We start from the raw sequence: 19,219 nt of genomic DNA on the forward strand, positions 1-19,219 counted from the left end.
TTATATCTAAAAAATGTTGTGTTACATAACGAAATGTTTGATTAGACCGTTTGGTTTAGAAATGATTCTTGTAATCGTTAGTATTCTAACAACTGTGTTAGAAATGGTTTTTGGATAAACATTGAGGTTTTATGTCTAACAATTGTGTTAGAAATGGTTCTTAGTAAACCGTTCATTTTAAAATGATTGTTGTAATCGTATGTTTTCTAAAAATCGTGTTAGAAACGGTGATTAAAAAAAAGCATCCATTTAAAACCAATTTTGTAATCGGTTATTTTTCTAACTTGTGGGTTAGACCGGGTGTATTGGTATACAACATATGTTTAAATATCTAACATGCGTGTAAGATAGGATTTATTATATATATATATATATAAACATATGTGTTTAAAACGTTTTGTGTAAACGTTAATGTTCTAACGGGCATGCTAGAAATAGTGTAGTGAGACGTAAAGGTGTATTTTGGTGAAATAGTGCATAAAAGATTCCACGTGTGTCTATTCATATTCCTCCCATTAAGGCATTAATAATTCGCTCATTAACTTGGTGTTAATTGAGTGACTTTTGGGTTATACACAAGAAAAACAAACGGTTTAAAGGTTTTTGTCTCAAGCTTCATGTTTCATGTATAAATATTTTTCCCTACAACGTACGCATTATAACTGTTTAAGTTCTAACATGTTTGTTAGAAATTGTTTATTTTATAAACCATATTTAAAGGAAATGTTTTATGTAAACATTTAATTTTCTAACGTGTGCTTTAGAAACAAGTAGAAATGGTTTCTTTTATAGAATCCATCCTTGGAAAACGTTATATGTAAACGTTCAGTTTTATAATGTGCGTTATAACATGTTTTTAACATATGTGCTGGAAATCATTTTAGTACAAGGGTCTTAAACCTAAACCATATAAAATTGTTTGATGTTTTAGGTCTTGACTTTGTTTTATATAAACCCTTATTATTAATATAATATATTGCAAAAGTAAAAAAGTGTTTTAAAATTATTTTAAACAAAGTTTTGCATATTTTAGATAATTCAAAAATGGTTTACTACTCTTACTAAAAGTGGAATATGTTTATCTAAGATAACATTCTCAAGGATAATCTATGGTGGAAAACAACTTCGTGTTGTGTGAACAAGATTGATTGTTCAAGTATCTTTACTTAAATGTAGTAATTGTAACAACTTTGATGTTGTTTTGAACATATTTGTTCAAGAGTATAGTTTCAAAAATAGAATGAGGATATAAGGATATGTGTGCATGGAGTTCTATTTGAGGGAGTACCTCAATACATAACATAAAATGATATCATTGAGATAATTTCCATCAGATGATGAAAATGTTGAAGATAATAACACTTTTAGATTTGATGTCTTAATGTGTATGTTTATCCATTGAAAGAATTTTTTTATTAAAAGGTGTTTTAAACTTTATGTTGTAGTTTCGGTCGTATTATTATTTTATGTTCAATATCTTCAGATAACACATGCAGTTTTACAACCAAATACAACAATATTTATCGTGACGAATAAAATTATTTTACAAATTTTTTCAACAAAAAATTAATGTTAAAAAAGGAATAATTTTAAATGGATAGTGCAAAAGGAATTTTGCATAAGAAATAACTTGTAAGTTGTTACATTGACTAAAAACTAAGACGAGACATTAAATGTATAAAAACATCATGAGAAAACGTGGTGAGTGTACTGAGATAAATTACACAAGAATAAAATATGTCATCTAATGTTGAGAGCATCAACATGGAAATGCACATTTGTGTGTTTTTGATAATTATAACATATGAAAGAAATATATGTTATTCTTATAAATGAGTTTATAAATCTTGTGAGATCTATTATATGAGACTTACAATAGCTAGTGATGGACTTATAGATGATTATATTGCCATAAGTGTTGTTGGAACTATTTGGAGGATTTATCTTCAATTTTGGAGATGCGGTCCACAATAAATAGTTGCATTGAAAACGACAATAGAAATGTTTACATAACTTTTGGCAATTAAGAATTCTACGTTGTTGAAAGTCAATCTAATTGACTAAATCTCCAAATGTTAATGATTTATATTGTTATATTCATCATGTTTGTGATGAATGTGTTCATCAAAGCGACTTGGATTAAAGATTTATGTTGAAGCCTTGGAGGTTAAAGGCAACCAAGTTATGACCTTAACGGATGAATTAAGTATTATTTAAAGGCATTCCAAAAGATGAGGCTTAGGAATAGTAAAATGAAATATGATTATTTTGTCTAAACTGATAAATGAATGTTTGGAAGAGATAATGTGTTATCTCTTAAAGCTGTGAAGGATCAGAATGATGCATCTTCTGTTCACATGCTAGAGTATTGTAGTATAAAGCATGCTAGACTAGTACTTGTTAATTATGGTGCTTTGCGAATACTAACTAACGTGAAACATTCAAAATATACAAAAGAAAGAATTTGTGTATAGACAAATGTAAAGAAGGTTTTCATCCAATCTAAGGAAATGACATAACTTATGATATCTTAAGAAGATCTCAATTTTCTAGGTTTGTCCAAGATAGTGGATTTATGATGGTTTGTTAACAAGCTTTTATGACCAATTTAGCTTAAAGGCTAGTAAGTGGTGGAAGCTTACACTAAGGCAAGTATTGCTCTATGAGAAAGCATTAATGAACTCACTGATACAATGACATGATCTTGTTCAAATAATGAGTGTCAAGTTTATCCTTAGTAATGCTAAACAAACAAAATCCAAATGCAAGAAATATGAGGGAAGCCATTTAAGAAGAAACCCCTTAGGGGTTTGTACAAATTGTAATAATGTGACTTCTCAAGCGTGTGAAGAAAAAGAGAATCTTTACTTACCCCATCTGCAAGTTGGATAATGTTTTCCAATAACACTTAAATGTGGGGGTATCTTGAATTTTAACTTGGAAGGTTTAGCAATGATGATTATTGTAAAACAATCTAACATTGCAAGCATACGACTAAGTGGAGGAAAAAAGGTCGTAGTACATAACGGAGATGTGTTTGCCTTAATTATAAGTGTATCTTACAAAGACAAATATTATAACCAGATTCAGGTGGCCACTGAGGTTATAGTCTTAGAAAGTTGAAAATAGGCAAAATTAACTAATAGGTGAAGAACACATCATGACAACTGATCTCAACTACACAAGTTATCTGTAGTGACTAGACAAAGTCAATGATAATGTTATGGATCCAACAACCTGAGGGTTTAGTAGAGATCATGTTGTGGAATGAGACTAAAGCCCATGAAAAGGGGGTATATAAAGGAAATCCTAACTTAGTTGACTGGAGATCCCAAGATCTAATTTCAATAGGACAACCTAATTATATATCCTAGGGTGGTCACTGTGGGGGCATAACTTATGTATAAGTTGACACATAAGTTAATATATATATATATATATATATATATATATCATCCTAAATTATAAAGGGAGTCTAATTACTTCATAGTCCATTCCTATAACAACAGTGACATGTTGTGAGGCTAAGCCTAATATATGGCTAGTGATTTGTGTAACTCATTATAACCTTAATGCTTTTAATGATTTCTGGATAATCACCGATGTGAAAGATAAAGTGGGGTCGCTTCGAATGAAATTGTGGGGTGCGCAATTCCTAGAGCTTTCACAGAACCAGGCTAGTGTTCCATGACCATAATGGACACGACAATGAGGAGATGTTCCCGGCTAGGGAGAGTATTGTGTGAAGTGTATTGTCGTCTACACCAATGGGGGTTTGTTCAAGGACATCGCGTCTACTAACTGCTAGGAGACTAAGTATACTACACAAAGAAAGGTTCAAAACTAGCACCTACCTATCCTGCAATACTCAAATGTCGAGGTTTCATTGGATATTTTGTGTGTTTTGATCAATCTCCATTCATGTGGGGGATCGTTGGAAAATATGATGAATGGATATTTGGTGGTTTTATTATACGTGACTTTTTAAGTGATGAATTGAATATGTCTCTTAACTAGAGTATTTATATTACTTTATTAGAGGTTTAATGTCTAATATTAAGTCTCTAATTAATAAGAGACACTTTATCCATGCATGACTCTATATACAAGAGTTCTTTTGTGTCTCATTTAGATTTGAGAGATAGAATTCTTAGAGAAGAGAGAATACTTGAAGACCACATATGTGGGAACCTATGGAGAGAAGTACTCTCTACTAGTTTTTATCACCATCAACAACACACTTTACCTAATGCAATCACGGGTGCGCGTGCCATCTCCGGCAGTACACACACTGTTCCGGTTGTTGTATCCTGGGAAACAGACGGACTCTTTAATAGAGACCCGAAATTGGTTGTAAGGGAAATGTATAGAATACGTGCCTCAACCACACTTAATATATATATATATATATATATATATATATATTGTTTTGTTCATCTTTTGATGCAGTCAATGGAGTTAACCACACTAAGGAAAACTAAAACGAATGTGAAGATACCCAACGGGTGGAAGACTCGAGTCAAGAAGTTTCTGTTAAAGTTCTCACCAAAGAAATCGACATGAATCTTTATATTAACAAAAATTACACTTTACATTTATTTCTTGTTGGTTTTGTACATGGTATTGTACAGTGATATTTCTCTTGTAAAATGAGAGTATCGTTATACTTATTTTAGTTTACTATTTTTAAATAATATTGTGACCCATGTCCTTCATTCTATAATTGCGAGCATACAGGAATGTGAAGTTTTTAAAGAATTGTGCATTCAAAATTTCCACCAATAAGGCGTGGATTAGCTGCCCATCATCCCTTCATAGGTAATTGGTTTTGAATAATTCCAACTATATCATATTTGCAAATAGCAGTCTTAACTTAACACTTGACTGGTGACGGTCCCAACTAAAAGTATATTTGTTTCCACCAGTCTGCAACTAATGGATGATTATCTCCGTTGGTCTGATGCTTACGTGACACGCCTAGTTGTAAAAACACATCCATGTGGCAGCATTACGTGGTTGGTAGAAATTAAGAACAAAAAATTGTCAATAATATTCGTTATAAGTTTCATCATCTCCAATTATCCTTCTTCACCCCCAAATTATTAAGTTGCGGACTTTGCCGTTAAATCTAAACTCAGAACACACTATTATTTAGAAATGACAATTTTGACCCAAAACATTTCAAATGGATTACTTGAGTTGCTCTGAAAATTATTTGGGTTGGTTTGGGTCAGATATTTTAACTAAAATGATTAAAATAGGTCACTTAAAATTTTGCCTTGTTATCTTCAGGTTAAAATGGGTCGACAAATTTAAAGAAATGGGTCGATGTGGGTTAGTGTCCTAAGGAAATGTAGTAGGTTCAGGTCGGAACGGGTTTTGGAGTGGCACAGATTTCCACACGAGACAGGTTTTGGCACAAAACGGGTTTGGAAAAAGCTTCTTGTCCAACAAGAAGGTTCTCGAGTTCGATTAACGATGGCGGGGCTGGCCACCCTTGAACAGTCGCTACAAAGCTTTGAATTTCGTTTCATTCTCGCATCACCGATTCGGGCCTGTTGATCTAACTCTCCTATTTCTCTGCACAAAGTTTTCACTTTGTGTAAATATTGTGGTATACCAAGTTCTTTCTGACTTACCAATAAAAGCTCGTTTTCTAGCAACTGGAGCTTTGTGTCATTTCTTTTGGAGAACAATGATGCGATGGTATCCCAAGCTTGTTTCGGGGTCGCTTGGTCACGGATATGATCGAGCAGATTCTCTTCAATCGTTGTCTTGAGAAGGTACATGGCTCGACCGACCTTAACCCGCCACTTGTGAATAGCACCGTTGGTGTCGATCCTTGGCTCAACAACATCTTCCCCGTTCGTCACCTCCCACAAATCTTGTCCTTGCAAATAGGACATCATGCAGGTAGATCAAACATTATAGTTTTGATCATTCAGTTTCTTCATTCCATTAATAACTGCAACTCCACCATCTTGTTCGGTTATCTTCTGCGATCGGTACTCTCCTAACTTCGATCGGTATCAACCAGCGACCGAGATGGGTGTACTACGAGAACCGAGTCGTTGATCGACAAGGCTTTGATACCACTTCTTGAATTATCAGGTGAATATCAAGAACCAAAACACACTGATCGTTGAACAACTTTGTTCGACTCTTTTTCTATTAAGAAGAAAAAACTACAGAAGATAGATAAAAAATAAGAATACATGGAGGGTTTATAGAATACCCTTTATTTGAATCCTAATCCACCGCAAACTACGTACTGCCGACTCAACTAAAACTTAACCCTCAAGAAAATATATTTCACTTTAACCCTTGAGTTTTAGATCTCCTCCAAACCACCCCTTCGAGATCAACCGAATCATCCTTTGATGTTGTAATTTTTATCAGTAGGAACATTGTCACTTATAAAAAGGTAGCAATTTTTATTCAGATGCTTAGTAATGAGATTAATTGGTTATGATGGCACCTAAAGATACTGTCTGAGCTCTTGGTTTTTTGGATACATGTTAAATTCCTTATATTATAGTTTTTGGATACTTACTGTCTGAGCTCTTTTTTCTTTTTTTTTGGCACCTTAAGATACCGGTTGACTTATAATATATCATGCTACAAGACTTGTAAAAATAGAGAGAAAAAGAGGTGTTATGATGTTGATAGGTTGCTCTTATTTTGTCCTAGACCCGCCTTATCTTAAGTTTGTACAGATTAAAAGTTTATAAGTTCTAGTTCATTGTCGCATCTTTAAAATTCATGCAAATTTGTTCTCATGGAAAACTGGCATAACCAACAATAAGAATGATAACTTCAAGAAGCTTCAAACTATTTCAGTTACATGTCGTATCGAAGCACCACTCACCTATCATCAACAAATGCATGTTCAACTATGCGTTTTCATTGTGTATCTAAGGAGAAAATGACTACACAATACCTGGTGTTTGCCGAACAGGTTAAAATCCCAAAATTTATTTAAAAAAAAAAGTTGATCATTACATTAAACATGTAGTGTTTGTAATTACATTGAATACATTGGTTATTAACTTCTTTTTCTAGTAAGTGTATACGGGCCACCTGTTTCGACACTCACATAAAACTTGATTTCGACCAGATGTCAATTCAACCCCCCCCCCCCCCCCGGCTCTCTTTTTGCCAAACTCTCTCTCTCTTCTGGTACTATTACAATTAGGAGAGATTGGTGAAACCAACTAACACCGGCTGTTTGTAAGGATGGTGCTTGCGGGTATTAGTTACTCTCAGGAGATTCAACTGACGCAGATGCTGTGGGGCTTGTAGCTTCTACAGTTTCCACAGTGGCCTCTCCGGTCAGCACCTTGATTGCAGTCTGACCAATATCAGTAAACCATTCATCTTCAGGCACCATGCTGCTTAATCAAAACAAATCATTACAATCAAATCCTGCAAAAAATATTTATTTATTTATTTTTTTTAGAAAGGAAACAAAAAAGGAACCTGTAGGGATCTGCATGGGTAGCAGCAGCAACCGATTCCATAACTCTTGAGATGATATTCTTAATAATTTGATGCAGAGTACGTGATAGGTAACGCCCTTGGGAGGCAAACAATACAACAAACTGCATATCTAGATAAAACTGCATGCCATAAAGTTAGACAACCAATAGAAACAAACACCCTAGATTTCATGATAATAATAATAAGAAGAAGAAGAAAGAAACCTGTCGAAGTCCAAATTTGCCTAGAGGCTTTGACCCGCGTTCAATCTCTTCCCAAAAACTTTTTTCATCAGAAAGCCACAAAATGACTGTTTCTGTGAGTCTAATTAAAAGAAGAGTAGTAAACCTTTCTCTTCCAACAAACATGTCTGATGCTAAGCTTCCCATTGTACGTAACTTAACAAACAATTCCTGGAATACTGGAGACGGGAGCCATTCTGAACTCTCTTCCTTAGTCAAGTACATGTTTGCGTTAAGACATGCAGTTCCGTCTTCTGTATAGATGAGATCAAGGGCGTGTTTTCTACAGAAGCTATCTCTCAACTGATCAACAAATCTCTGAAGTTGTTTCTTCAGCTCTCTTTGTTCTGGAGTGCGTAACTGTCTGTCTGAAGCTTTTCTAGGGATTTCAGAGGGAAGGCATTGTTGTAAAGGTAACAGTTTGATGGCTGCTCGTGGGAGTAGCTCATCTGATAAGAGTAAAGCATTAGCCAGCAATGCTATCTGCTGAGTACCATCCTCTGCGATCCTCACAATTTTGCCTTCCAAGTTTTCAGTCTCCGTTGAGCCAGGCAATGCGTTTATTAGCATGTGAACATATGAGTTAAATACTTGTACAAGGCCATCCATCGCCTGCTTAGAAAACTGCAAGGATCTCAGGAGCCCAATATCCTCGCACATTTCCTGGTATCATGATGCAAATATCACGGGTCTGAAACTTGAACATATATGGGAAAAGTAAAATCGCATACCTGAACCATCACATTAAATCTATGGGCACTACTTGAAAGCTTTGGTTGGGATACAATTGTGGAAGCCAGAGAGCGTGAGCCGACAGGTGGGTAATTGAGTGACCAATCGTCTGCAGCTGCTAAAGCAGCCGTGCTTTGATCAATCCTTTTCAAGTTAGCATTCAGCGCTTGTTCCACACAAGGTCTAAAATGTCTAAGTAGGACAGGCCCGAGAGCCAATCCACGGGATTCTAACAGATAGCAGTGGCCCATGGAAATCTGAACACACTCGGTTACCGTTCGCAGCCCTCCTGAAGCAGAAGGTGAAGCAATAACATGTCGTTTCATGAGATGTGCACAAGTGTTGGTCTGCTTGACAGCCCATGTCACCAATTCAGACGTGTACAGGGGTTGGTCGCCAAATATGGCTAGTGAATCAATTGATGCCTGCGCTATGATTGAAAAGACGAGTTGCGAGAGGGCAGCAGTGTAAGCTACTCCGTATGTTGATCCGGATGTCTGAATACCTTGGATTTTGGATTGTAGTTTCTGGTGGTGTGAGTTAAGAAGAAGTGTATGGGCTCGGGGACCATCGCCAAGTCGTTTGATTATTTCTACGGATGATCGAAGTTCAACGCCGCTAGAAGAAGGCTGGCAGGCCGACTCAGCAATTTGATCAGCTAACTTTTGTCTCTGTGCAGTGATGGCAGCTTGTAAAGAAGAGAGCATGGAGGGTGCCATTGAGTCTTTGTCCTTTGCTACGCGTTCTCCTTCATCAAGGGCGGCCAAAGCTTCATCCACCCGTCTTTCGGCTAGCAAAATATTCAGGTTGTCCATGTATTGTGTTAACCAGACTTCCATCTCTGAAGGTTCTTTATCTTCAAAATCAAAACTGGTGGTCTTCTTCCTGGAAGCAGGACCAGAAGACATGGATTCTATCCCAACACCCTCGGCTAGAGTATGAACGATTGTGGCACGATTAGATAGAAGATTCCTCAAGGAGACCAGTTGCCCCTCAAGGTCTGAAATCTCTCTTGATGTGCTGCATGCATTTGTGACAAAAGATGTCTTAAATTCCAAACCATGTCATATAACTTTGTTAGTCTCTAGCCAGGATTGATTGATTGATTGATTAATACCGAATAAAGGATGGGTAATTAGCATAAACGCTTTTCCTCATTTCTTCTGCAGAAGCCTTCTTTAAATCTAGGAGACAATTCACCAAGCTCTTTATCTCCTAGAGAATTACACAATACAAGATTGATACACAAACCATGCAACTTGAGACGCTGCGTACTATAGTATACAAATTCATTCATTTTTGCTAAAAGTCAAATACTTGTGGGGCATTATTTCTCGGTTTTGCATGGAAAAGGAAAAGTATGCGGACGGACCTTTTCGCTAGTTGTGCGGCATTTGGTAGATACATAGTTTTCTGGATCAAAATCAGAAGATTTGAATACTTTGAGCTTATCGCTGAGCGTCACCTCCTGACCGAAATCCAAATCTCCGGCAGTCGACGTGAACGGCACTTCATCCATGGACATGAATTAATTAATTATGATTCTGATGATCAAAATTGCCTGCAGGACAGGGGAGGTGAAAAATTATTAATTGTAGGATGGAGTTGATTCAGTTAGTTAGATGGTTGGGAATAAATTGAGGGAAATGAGGTTAATTAATTCCTTTCTAAATAAGTATTGGTGGCATGTTTTAAATCACTATTTTCTAACAAAAACAAAGTGTGTAATTCTCATTGATTTGGACGGTGATTACAATACAATACAATGTTACCTAACCAAACATTACAAATAAGAGCATTCCCAACCCATTCCCTACCCTATATTTATATATATCATTTAATTACACAAAAATCATTGTGTTTTCTTTCTCCTGTTTAATTAAATAATATTTTTTATACATTTATCATTATCTTTTCTCTTTCCTCCACTCACAACCACTTTTAGAAAATATTAAAAAATTATACGGTATGAATAGTGAATCCCCAAATTTAACTTTCCCCTATAACATTTTCTCTTTAATCTACTCACAACCACTTATAACCATACCATATAATTTACAAATCTCCCTCACAAAAATATAGGAAATGGGCTGACAATGCTCTAAGGTAGCTATATCAATCATAAACTAGGTAGAATATACCGTATATCTTTTATTAATATTGTACATTTTCTGCTAAATTTTTTATCAAAATTACTTTCATGGATCTTTATTACCAACATTTCCATCGGTGATTATTATATTTACTAACATATAGTTATTCGTTCGCAACTTATGTCACAAAGCCCACTTAAAGTTTAGTATGTAAGAAATCCGGAAGAAGATTCACTCGCCTCAAAGCTTAATCTTTGCTCGACGGTGTTGAGCTAACTAACCTGTTTGAAGCAGAAAAATCGGATTCCATTGGCACCCACACTTTCATTTCTATTACTCAAAATCCCCAAACTTCATTTCTAGTTTGGCTTTTATTCAACATTCCACTATAACTTACATACTCACTTCAACACTAGAAAACTGAAAATTCATAATATTATTAACTAGTTTTTTTACCCAGCCGCAAAGTTTTACAATTTGTGCATGCTGAGCTAAATAAAATAAGACCATTAGTAAATTTGCATACTTAGCATGGAAGACAAAAGCCAGAAGCTGTTAATAGATTTTTCTTATGTAGCGTTTTATATCATAGGATACCAACCCGGTTTTGTTATCTTAAGGTGTTTATTGAATCCTACCATCCTCTTCACTCTTTCAGTAGCATGGACCAACTGGGGAAGAACAACCCGATCAACTGAATATAAACCACACAAACAACAATTATAAAATTCATATTCAAACTAAAATCAAACCTAAACGTATTAGGCGTAAAACACTAATTAAACCAATAACAACTCCTAAAAGATAACACCAAACATATAAAGAGCTATTGAGTAAACTCCCTAACGATCCAACCACGATCCAGTCTCCGGTTCAACCAGTTGGTGCTATTGGCTCAAATGAAGGTGGTTTAAGAATACCCAACCACACCGGTTGTGTAGACAGTTCCCAGTTCGACTGATCCGATTAGCCAGACCGACCGGTTCTAAGAACAATAATAAAAAAAATGACTCCATACGCATTGTGTTTTGCAGGGTAATAGGTTTCTGTAAACTTACTATTCATAGAAACAACCAATTATTTCGAATTAATTCACAAAACCAAACAATAATCTGCATCCTCCTGGCAATCTGCAAAAATTACGGTTCACATCCCGGACATTCAACCCGAGAGTTACAGGCTTAAGGTTTGTGGAGATTGTTTTTTAGATGCATAGAAAGAGACCACGTTGTACGCAGGATGCAAAGAACCATACAAAATGAACGATGGTGATGGGAAGGGCAGCGGTGTTGATGGCTTGGGAGATCTGACTGATCAACCATGACAGCCGCTCATCCAGAGAATACGGATTCCATCGAGTATCATCACTCTCTAATCTGACTTTCGAATGAGCTAGATGGGTTAAACGAGGTCCCGTGGACAACTAAAGCTTTTTCTAGACCACTATCATTGTGGACTTACTGAATTAGTGTGACCAGTGGTCAATTAGTATGCATGCACTTATTTACAACCCAAAGACACCAAATCACAATATGAGGCATAAACCTCAACTAAACTCACTTCTTTTACAACCACTATTTTGTAATCTTACGCGAACTGGAACTCACAGCTTGGGCCAAAAATTGTATGTACAGTGGGTTCTAAATGAGAGGCAGAAGGAAAACTAATCAATATCATTTCAATGATTTCATTTTGTAGATATAATAAACCCAGAAATTGAAACCATGATTATCGCATATGAAGTGGAACTAAAAAAACATTCTTACCTCGTTTTCTTCGCGGGCTGATTAGTAGGATCTGAAGCACAACAGATTAGAAGAGGGTGAAAGAAAGAAATGATGTAGCGGACATTCGTTTCTTAGGCTTTCCACTGTCACCAATCACCGCCGTCTTCCCATGGAATCACACCATCATCGCCACATGCAAGTACACAGACAATAACTGGGAAATTAAGGAAAACTAAAAAGGGAAGATAAAGGTATTGGAGGCCATTACGTGGACAGGGAACAACACTGTCTGCGATATGTGGCCTATACACGTGCCATAAGCCCAGAAGCAACAAATGCTAACATCACAGGCTCCTGAAAAAATAGAAAGAAAGAAAAAAAAAAGGATTCCCAAAAAATATAAGCAGTCACAGACCGGGCCCGAACCAAGGTAGTCCTCCGAGAAGCCAAGTTAACGGAAGCACAATCACCCAACACAGCAAAGAGTACACAAGAATATATCCTAAATAGCAATAAAAAAGAATTCTGATAAACATTCTGCGGCACCAAGCTCCTCTTTTATTCTCTCTCTCTCTCTCTCTCTCTCTATATATATATATATATATAAATATAATTACCACTTTGGTTGTTTTATGGGTTATAAATCCAACTGTAAGGATAGTGTGTCTTACCTTGTGAATTATATCAATTTTATGTTATGTTAACCTGGAGACATCCTAACGGGCTAAGGCACACCTACTTCTTACTGCAGCAACATATTTGCATGTCTCATCCAACATTGCACAGAATCAATAACAGAATATACATAAGAGCATGCCCATGTAACCCAAATTCCTAAATCCATGTCTACAATAGAAGAGGCTAAACTTGTTTGTTTGCATTTAGTAACATTTGGCACATAATCATGTGGTTTTTATAAACCACACCATCATTCAAGTAGCGTGTAGAAATTACACAAGAAACTCACCTAAGCAAAAATATGATAGATAACAAAGAACATGTGTCATCTTCATGGTAATGAATCTTCTACCTTCTATAAGATTGATTGCTCACAACTGTCCTCCCGCTTACAAAAGCTGCAATTGAAAATAGTAATAATAATACTTTTAAAAATTACAGCATATCCCTATTTTGCTTCCTCTGAACCAGTCTCCATGACATTTTGCATTTCAAGCAGTTTCTGTTGCTCCTCTTCTATTACCTCTTCTTGTGGCTCTACTTCTTTGACATCAGGCTTGGGCTTGTTGCTAGTAGACTGCTGGTACATGACCCCACCAAACATACAGATCAAAAGACCGATTGTTCCAATAAACGTTGAGTGCTTATCCCAAATCATCAGATTGATTACCACCGTTAACAGCTTGTTCACAATGCCAAGCACAGTGAAACCGGTGGCAGATATAGCCCTACGACAAGAGAATCCAAAGAAAGAAATCGCCAGACCAAACAAGCATGACAACCCGACAGGCAGAATCACCTCAAAAGAATGCCAATCCGACTCGTCTCTGATCTCATGTTCTATCTTCTTCAGCTCTCCCATTATCAACAGCTCCAATGGAAAAAGCAGCAAAGCTTCAAGATTGTTGTACAACACGAGACCCCACGTGTTGAGCCCGATCGTCATCACCACGTGCTTGATGTAGACAAAATCTATCGACATGCTTATTAGGTAGGCCAAAGCCCAGCTATAGGCCATGAAAGTGAACTGGTAATCGGTAATCACATAGAGCACGCTGCCGCCAAATATAGTGGCAAGGGAAAGCCAGGTCTTTAGCGAAGGCCACGGTTGGTGCAGGAAAAGGGTTTCTCCAATGGCGACAAATATCGGGACCACCGAGCGGAAGACAATGAAGGTGTCGACGTTTGCGTGGAGAAGGAGCTCGCTGTTTGTGAAGAGGGAGAGATAGAATATAACGGCTGCGGGAAGGAAGCGCCACATTGTGAGGAGGTCCAAAGGGTCGTGTTGAAGAAGGTTGAAGCGGCCGAAAAGGAGGACGCCTGCGGCACTGGTGAAGTACTGCAAGGCGGTCAAGGCTCCGGGATAAGGGAATTTCATAACAGCCCATTTGTTGATGATAGAGAGCAGTGAGGCCGACAGGCAGTACCCAGCGGCTATACCGTATACAGAGACTTGGTGGAGCAGACCGCTATACCATTGTTTTGATTCCGGTTCGACAGAACTGGACATCTGATTCTGCTGCTGCAACCAGTTACGTTGATTTGTTAAAGCCACCCATTATATACTACAAATTGAGGATAACGAATCAAACATTCAACTAAGTTACAGTAACTGAAACCTAAGTGAAGCAATTAGTGTAAATATTCGATGGGATGAGATGGCAATGAAAGAACAGAAACCTGGAGTGGAGTTTGAAGCCGATGATGATTGGACGGACTTCTGGATCTGAATCTCAACCAACGATAATTAGGGGGTGTTTGGCCTAGCTTTTAACAACTTATGCTTATATTTTCTAAGGGTTGATAACTTCTTTTTATGTGTTTCGATTTTGTAAAAGTTATTAGGTGTACTCTGGGCGGTCTGGGAAGTTGGGTGTAGGGATGAGCTCGGTACCGTACTTGTACCGAAAATAGTGATCTAGAAATTTGTAAATTCTTGGTACCGGTATCGAAATATTCGGTTCGGTATACGCCGGTATCGTCCTGTACCATACCGGTACCGGTACCGTACCGATCCCGAAACTCAAAACTTTGGTACCGATTCGGCATCGACAGTACCAAATCGGTACCGGTACCAAATTTGTTTATCCCTAGTTGGGTGTACTCAGAGAGTATTCGAAAATGGTAAATATAAAACAAATTGATTTTTGGAAATTATATATATATGTCAAATACAATAAGTTCACTGATATTTATAATAAAACAAGTGGATATCAATATAAATAAGAGAAATACATTTTTAAATACTAAATTATTCTAAAATTTGATACTAATTAATTAAAAAATGATATTGTTTCTTTATAATACAGAAATACGATTCATGTTTTATTATTTTAAGTCAAAACTGGCCAAAGTTGACAGACTATATGTGATTCTGGCTGAAGTTGACCAACTTTGATCGATTCTTAGTAACTAGACGGAGTTAAAGAAACTCACCTCGGCGCCATATCTTGTAGCGAGTACTCGGGGAGTACTCGGCCTTATAAACCTACTTTTACAACATTGGTTTATATTTTACAAGTTGATAAGCTCTTTTTAAGTGTTTGTGTTATCTTTTTTTATTTAGTTTATGTTAGTAAAATGACCAAAGGGGCATGGTTATATATTATCATATGACTTATATTTTATATGTATCTACTTTATTTTTATAAGTTATACCATCATTTTTGGATAAATTTATATCAAGAATGACATAAACCTTCTACAAAAAATGTAGGTGGATATTTAATTAATAGTTGATCTTCTTCTAACGTATTAATTTGTATCCACCAACTTTCACCAACTTATTAAATCCACCAACTTGCATGTTCTCTGAAAATTCACCATTTACCTCTTATTAATTATGAGTCAATAAGTTGTTAAATTGTTACAGTAATAAGTTGCTTCTTATTAATTATCCACCATAAGCCTCTTAGGCCAAGGGGTATACTTTAACGCCCAACATAAGTTAGGATGACGTGACACTTTAAATATGCATTAAATCACTCCCACTAGTTTTAAGTTTGTTAAAAAGATTTATGAATTATGTTTTTCACGGATTAAAATGAACAATATTCATTATGCATTAATTACTAATGATTTGTTAAAAATTAAATGGAGTGAGATGGAGTTAAATGGATTAAACCGTTTCCTTTGAGGGCAAATGGGTAACTTACACCCTTACACAAATAATCTTTTTTAAATAAGCTAAAAATCCTTAGCTTATATAAGCTTATAATAAGCTTAAAAAGCTAAACCAAACACCAAATTAAAACTTATTTTGTAAAAAAAAATAAAAAGCCTATAAGCATGGTTAAATAAGCTAGGCCAAACCAGTGCTTTAAAAGCCGGTTCAAACCGGATTTCGCACAGCAGGCCGATATTTTAAGCCCGACATTTTTGGCCGGTTTGCTAGAGCATCGTACCTGCAGTTTTTTTCTAAAATACCAGTTTTTACCGACAAACCGGTTTTATGCCCAAGAAATTGATATTTTCAGCCCATATTTTATCAAAATTACGTTTAACCCAACAATTAATATTCAAACGTGTAAACTTTGTGACTTTTTTTTTTTAAATTGAGTGCTTTAGTATTATTTTTTTTAATACGAATTAACTTTTAGATTATTTTTTGTTATGAAATCATTTACTTTTGGAGTTAAAGTTGTATTTATAAGAAATTATAAGGTTAACTGTTCAGTCGGTTGAACCTCCCGGTATAAGCCGGTTCAACCGGTTGTACCGTTTTTAGCCCAATCCGATACGAGTAAAAAACCGATTTTTAAAACATTGGGCCAAACACCCACTTAGAGAGGGTTTTGTGGTTTCTTTTTACCTTTTAACTGTTCTTAATTTAAAATAAAAATAACAATAAAAAGTCAAAATCCGTTTTGACCGAGTACGTCTTTAAAGTTACAATATTTCTTGTATACAAAACTTAGGTTCTGTTTGGTATGTCATAATGGAATGGATGGAGATGGTATGAACGTGGGAATGGAATGGACAAAGAAATGGAATAAATCATTACCATTCATTGTCGTGTTTGGTTATCATGTATGAATGAAATAATCATCCTTTAATTATTATTATTATTATTATTGTTATTACTATTATTATTACTACTACTGCGGTTGCTACTATTAATATTATTATTATTATTACTATTAATATATAATAATAAATATTAATATAAGTATTAATAATATGAATATTCATATTAACTCATTTTTAAGACCCGCGCGTTAAACGAGACCATTAAACGGATAAAAACAATTATAAAAATGTTAGACCACGCATGCGTATTATGAAGCATTGAGTCACCAAGTAATAATACTAATATTGTTAATACGATAATAAGTCTAATATAATAATTGTTATATTATAATATACAAAAATAATGATAAATATAATAAAATTAATAATAATAATAATAACCTTGATAATGTAATAATAATTATAATATAAAAATAAATCATAATAATCATAATATATTATTATTATAATTATTGATTTCATTTCTTAAAGGAATGAAAAAAAAAACCTATGCCTTAAAAGAATGAAAATCCTACATTTAGAAGCAATTTCATTTCTTGTGAATGGTTCATTTTATTACCACATGACAATCGAACATGGTTTTTTCAATTCATTTGGAATGAACCATTTCATTCCATCTCTCATTCCTTTATACCAACCGTTACCTTATTACATATTTATTCAAAGGTAAATCGGGTTCTAGCCGGTAACAATCTCAACTTAAAAATTCCCTCTGATAGTCTCAACTTGTCAACTATTTTCCTCCATCGATCCTTATCTACTAACGTCGTTACTTTTTTGTGACCTGACAAATGATGTGGATGTCTACGTATAAGAAGAGCATAATATAAAATTATAACTGAAAAAAATATACAAAATTAAATTAAGAAATAGTAAACTAGCTGAGCTCGGCTTTGAAAAGCCACCCACTAGTCAAGTTCGAGCTTTGTATCATTTAAACGAGCTCGATCTCAAGCCCAACCTTTATGTAAGTTAAACGAGTCAAGCACGAGCATTAAGAGAACATCTAGGGGGGACAAACGAGCCGATCCGAGCTGAGCTCGAGCTTGACTAAGCTCAAAATCGGCTCATTTAATTTACATAGAGCTCGAGCTCGGCTAGTTTCGATCTCAATTTCTAAAGTTTGATCTCGACTCGTGAATAGTTTGTCAAACTCGAGCTCAGTTCTGACTTGGCTATTTTACTTATCTTAATTCATTTTTTTATATATCTTTTTTCAATTATAATTTTATATATAATATAATATATGATTTTTTTAATGTAGGCATCCACATCATCTGTCATGTCACTAAAAACTAACGGCGTTAGACCGGTTTGGTAAGGATCGTTGGAGGAAAATAGTTAAATTTGGGACTGTTAGAGGTAATTTCTTAAGTTAGTGTATCCGTTTAGTGACTGTAACTGTTATCGTTTATGGTCAATAGTTCTTAACACATTTACATGTCATAATTTTAAATTTTCTTTTTCTTTGGAAATCTTCATGAAACCATTTCCTGTAAAAACAAAAAACAAGAACAAGTAAAAAAAATCATCACATGAAAGAAACAGAAAGCAGCCATCGTGAGTTGAGAAGAAGCCATTGATCTTCAATTGAAACACAAAGAAGATCTTCGATTGAAACACAAAGAAAAGATATAATTGCAATTGCGAGCGATTATTATTAGATTGATTGATTAAAAAACACTAATCCTTAACCCCCTTATATACATTTCGATGGATTATTATTATTATTATTATTTTACCTTTTTCTAAATTAAAACGATATATTTTATGAGTTGGTTCTGGTTATTTTTCATTTAATATCCAAAATCTAACTTGGTCATAGACCGCCCATCCATCTAAATAACTTATGTTACTCTTAGATAGGCACATGTAAATAAGTAAATAAAAATACTTTCAAAACGAATATCACATGTTTAATACTTATAGCTGACAAAGCATTTGTCATTCCCGAGTGGTAAGAGATGACCCCCTCTTAGAAGATGAGAAGGTTCGATCCTCATGAAAGTTATAAATTCTGGGCGTGATATGGATAAGATTTAGCTGTTCAAAAAATAATATTAAGTAAATAAAGTTAGTTTTATTGTAAAAATAATTTTGAAAAATCATGTTCTTCTTTTCTTTAAACTTTCTAAATTTTATAAATTACCTAAGCTTGATATACTTTATTTATTTAATAAACTAAATACATATTTAAAAGTGATTTGTTTATAATAATATTTAAGTAATTTCTATCTTT

At 35.1% G+C, this 19,219-nt stretch overlaps 2 protein-coding genes across 2 annotated transcripts; both read right to left on the minus strand.

The window, feature by feature from the left end:
* Positions 1-5,541: 5,541 nt before the first annotated feature.
* LOC143615827 (exocyst complex component EXO84A-like) lies at positions 5,542-9,978 on the minus strand. The gene is made up of 8 exons (XM_077088847.1): positions 9,826-9,978; positions 9,571-9,668; positions 8,453-9,473; positions 7,704-8,384; positions 7,480-7,619; positions 7,261-7,391; positions 5,640-5,890; positions 5,542-5,580 (listed from the first exon to the last, which is right to left on the minus strand). Exons 1-8 carry the CDS (start codon positions 9,976-9,978, stop codon positions 5,542-5,544), a joined length of 2,514 nt encoding a protein of 837 aa, XP_076944962.1.
* Positions 9,979-13,291: 3,313 nt separating this feature from the next.
* Positions 13,292-14,461, minus strand: LOC143615826 (GDP-mannose transporter GONST3-like). Its single transcript, XM_077088846.1, has one exon. It carries the CDS (start codon positions 14,459-14,461, stop codon positions 13,400-13,402), a length of 1,062 nt encoding a protein of 353 aa, XP_076944961.1. The 3' UTR covers positions 13,292-13,399.
* Between the last annotated feature and the right edge of the window lie 4,758 nt (positions 14,462-19,219).

The sequence above is a fragment of the Bidens hawaiensis genome, unplaced genomic scaffold (genome assembly GCF_021521415.1).
Source record: "Bidens hawaiensis isolate Kalapana, Puna unplaced genomic scaffold, B.hawaiensis_p1.1 tig00044626_1, whole genome shotgun sequence".
Taxonomy (NCBI): Eukaryota; Viridiplantae; Streptophyta; class Magnoliopsida; order Asterales; family Asteraceae; genus Bidens; species Bidens hawaiensis.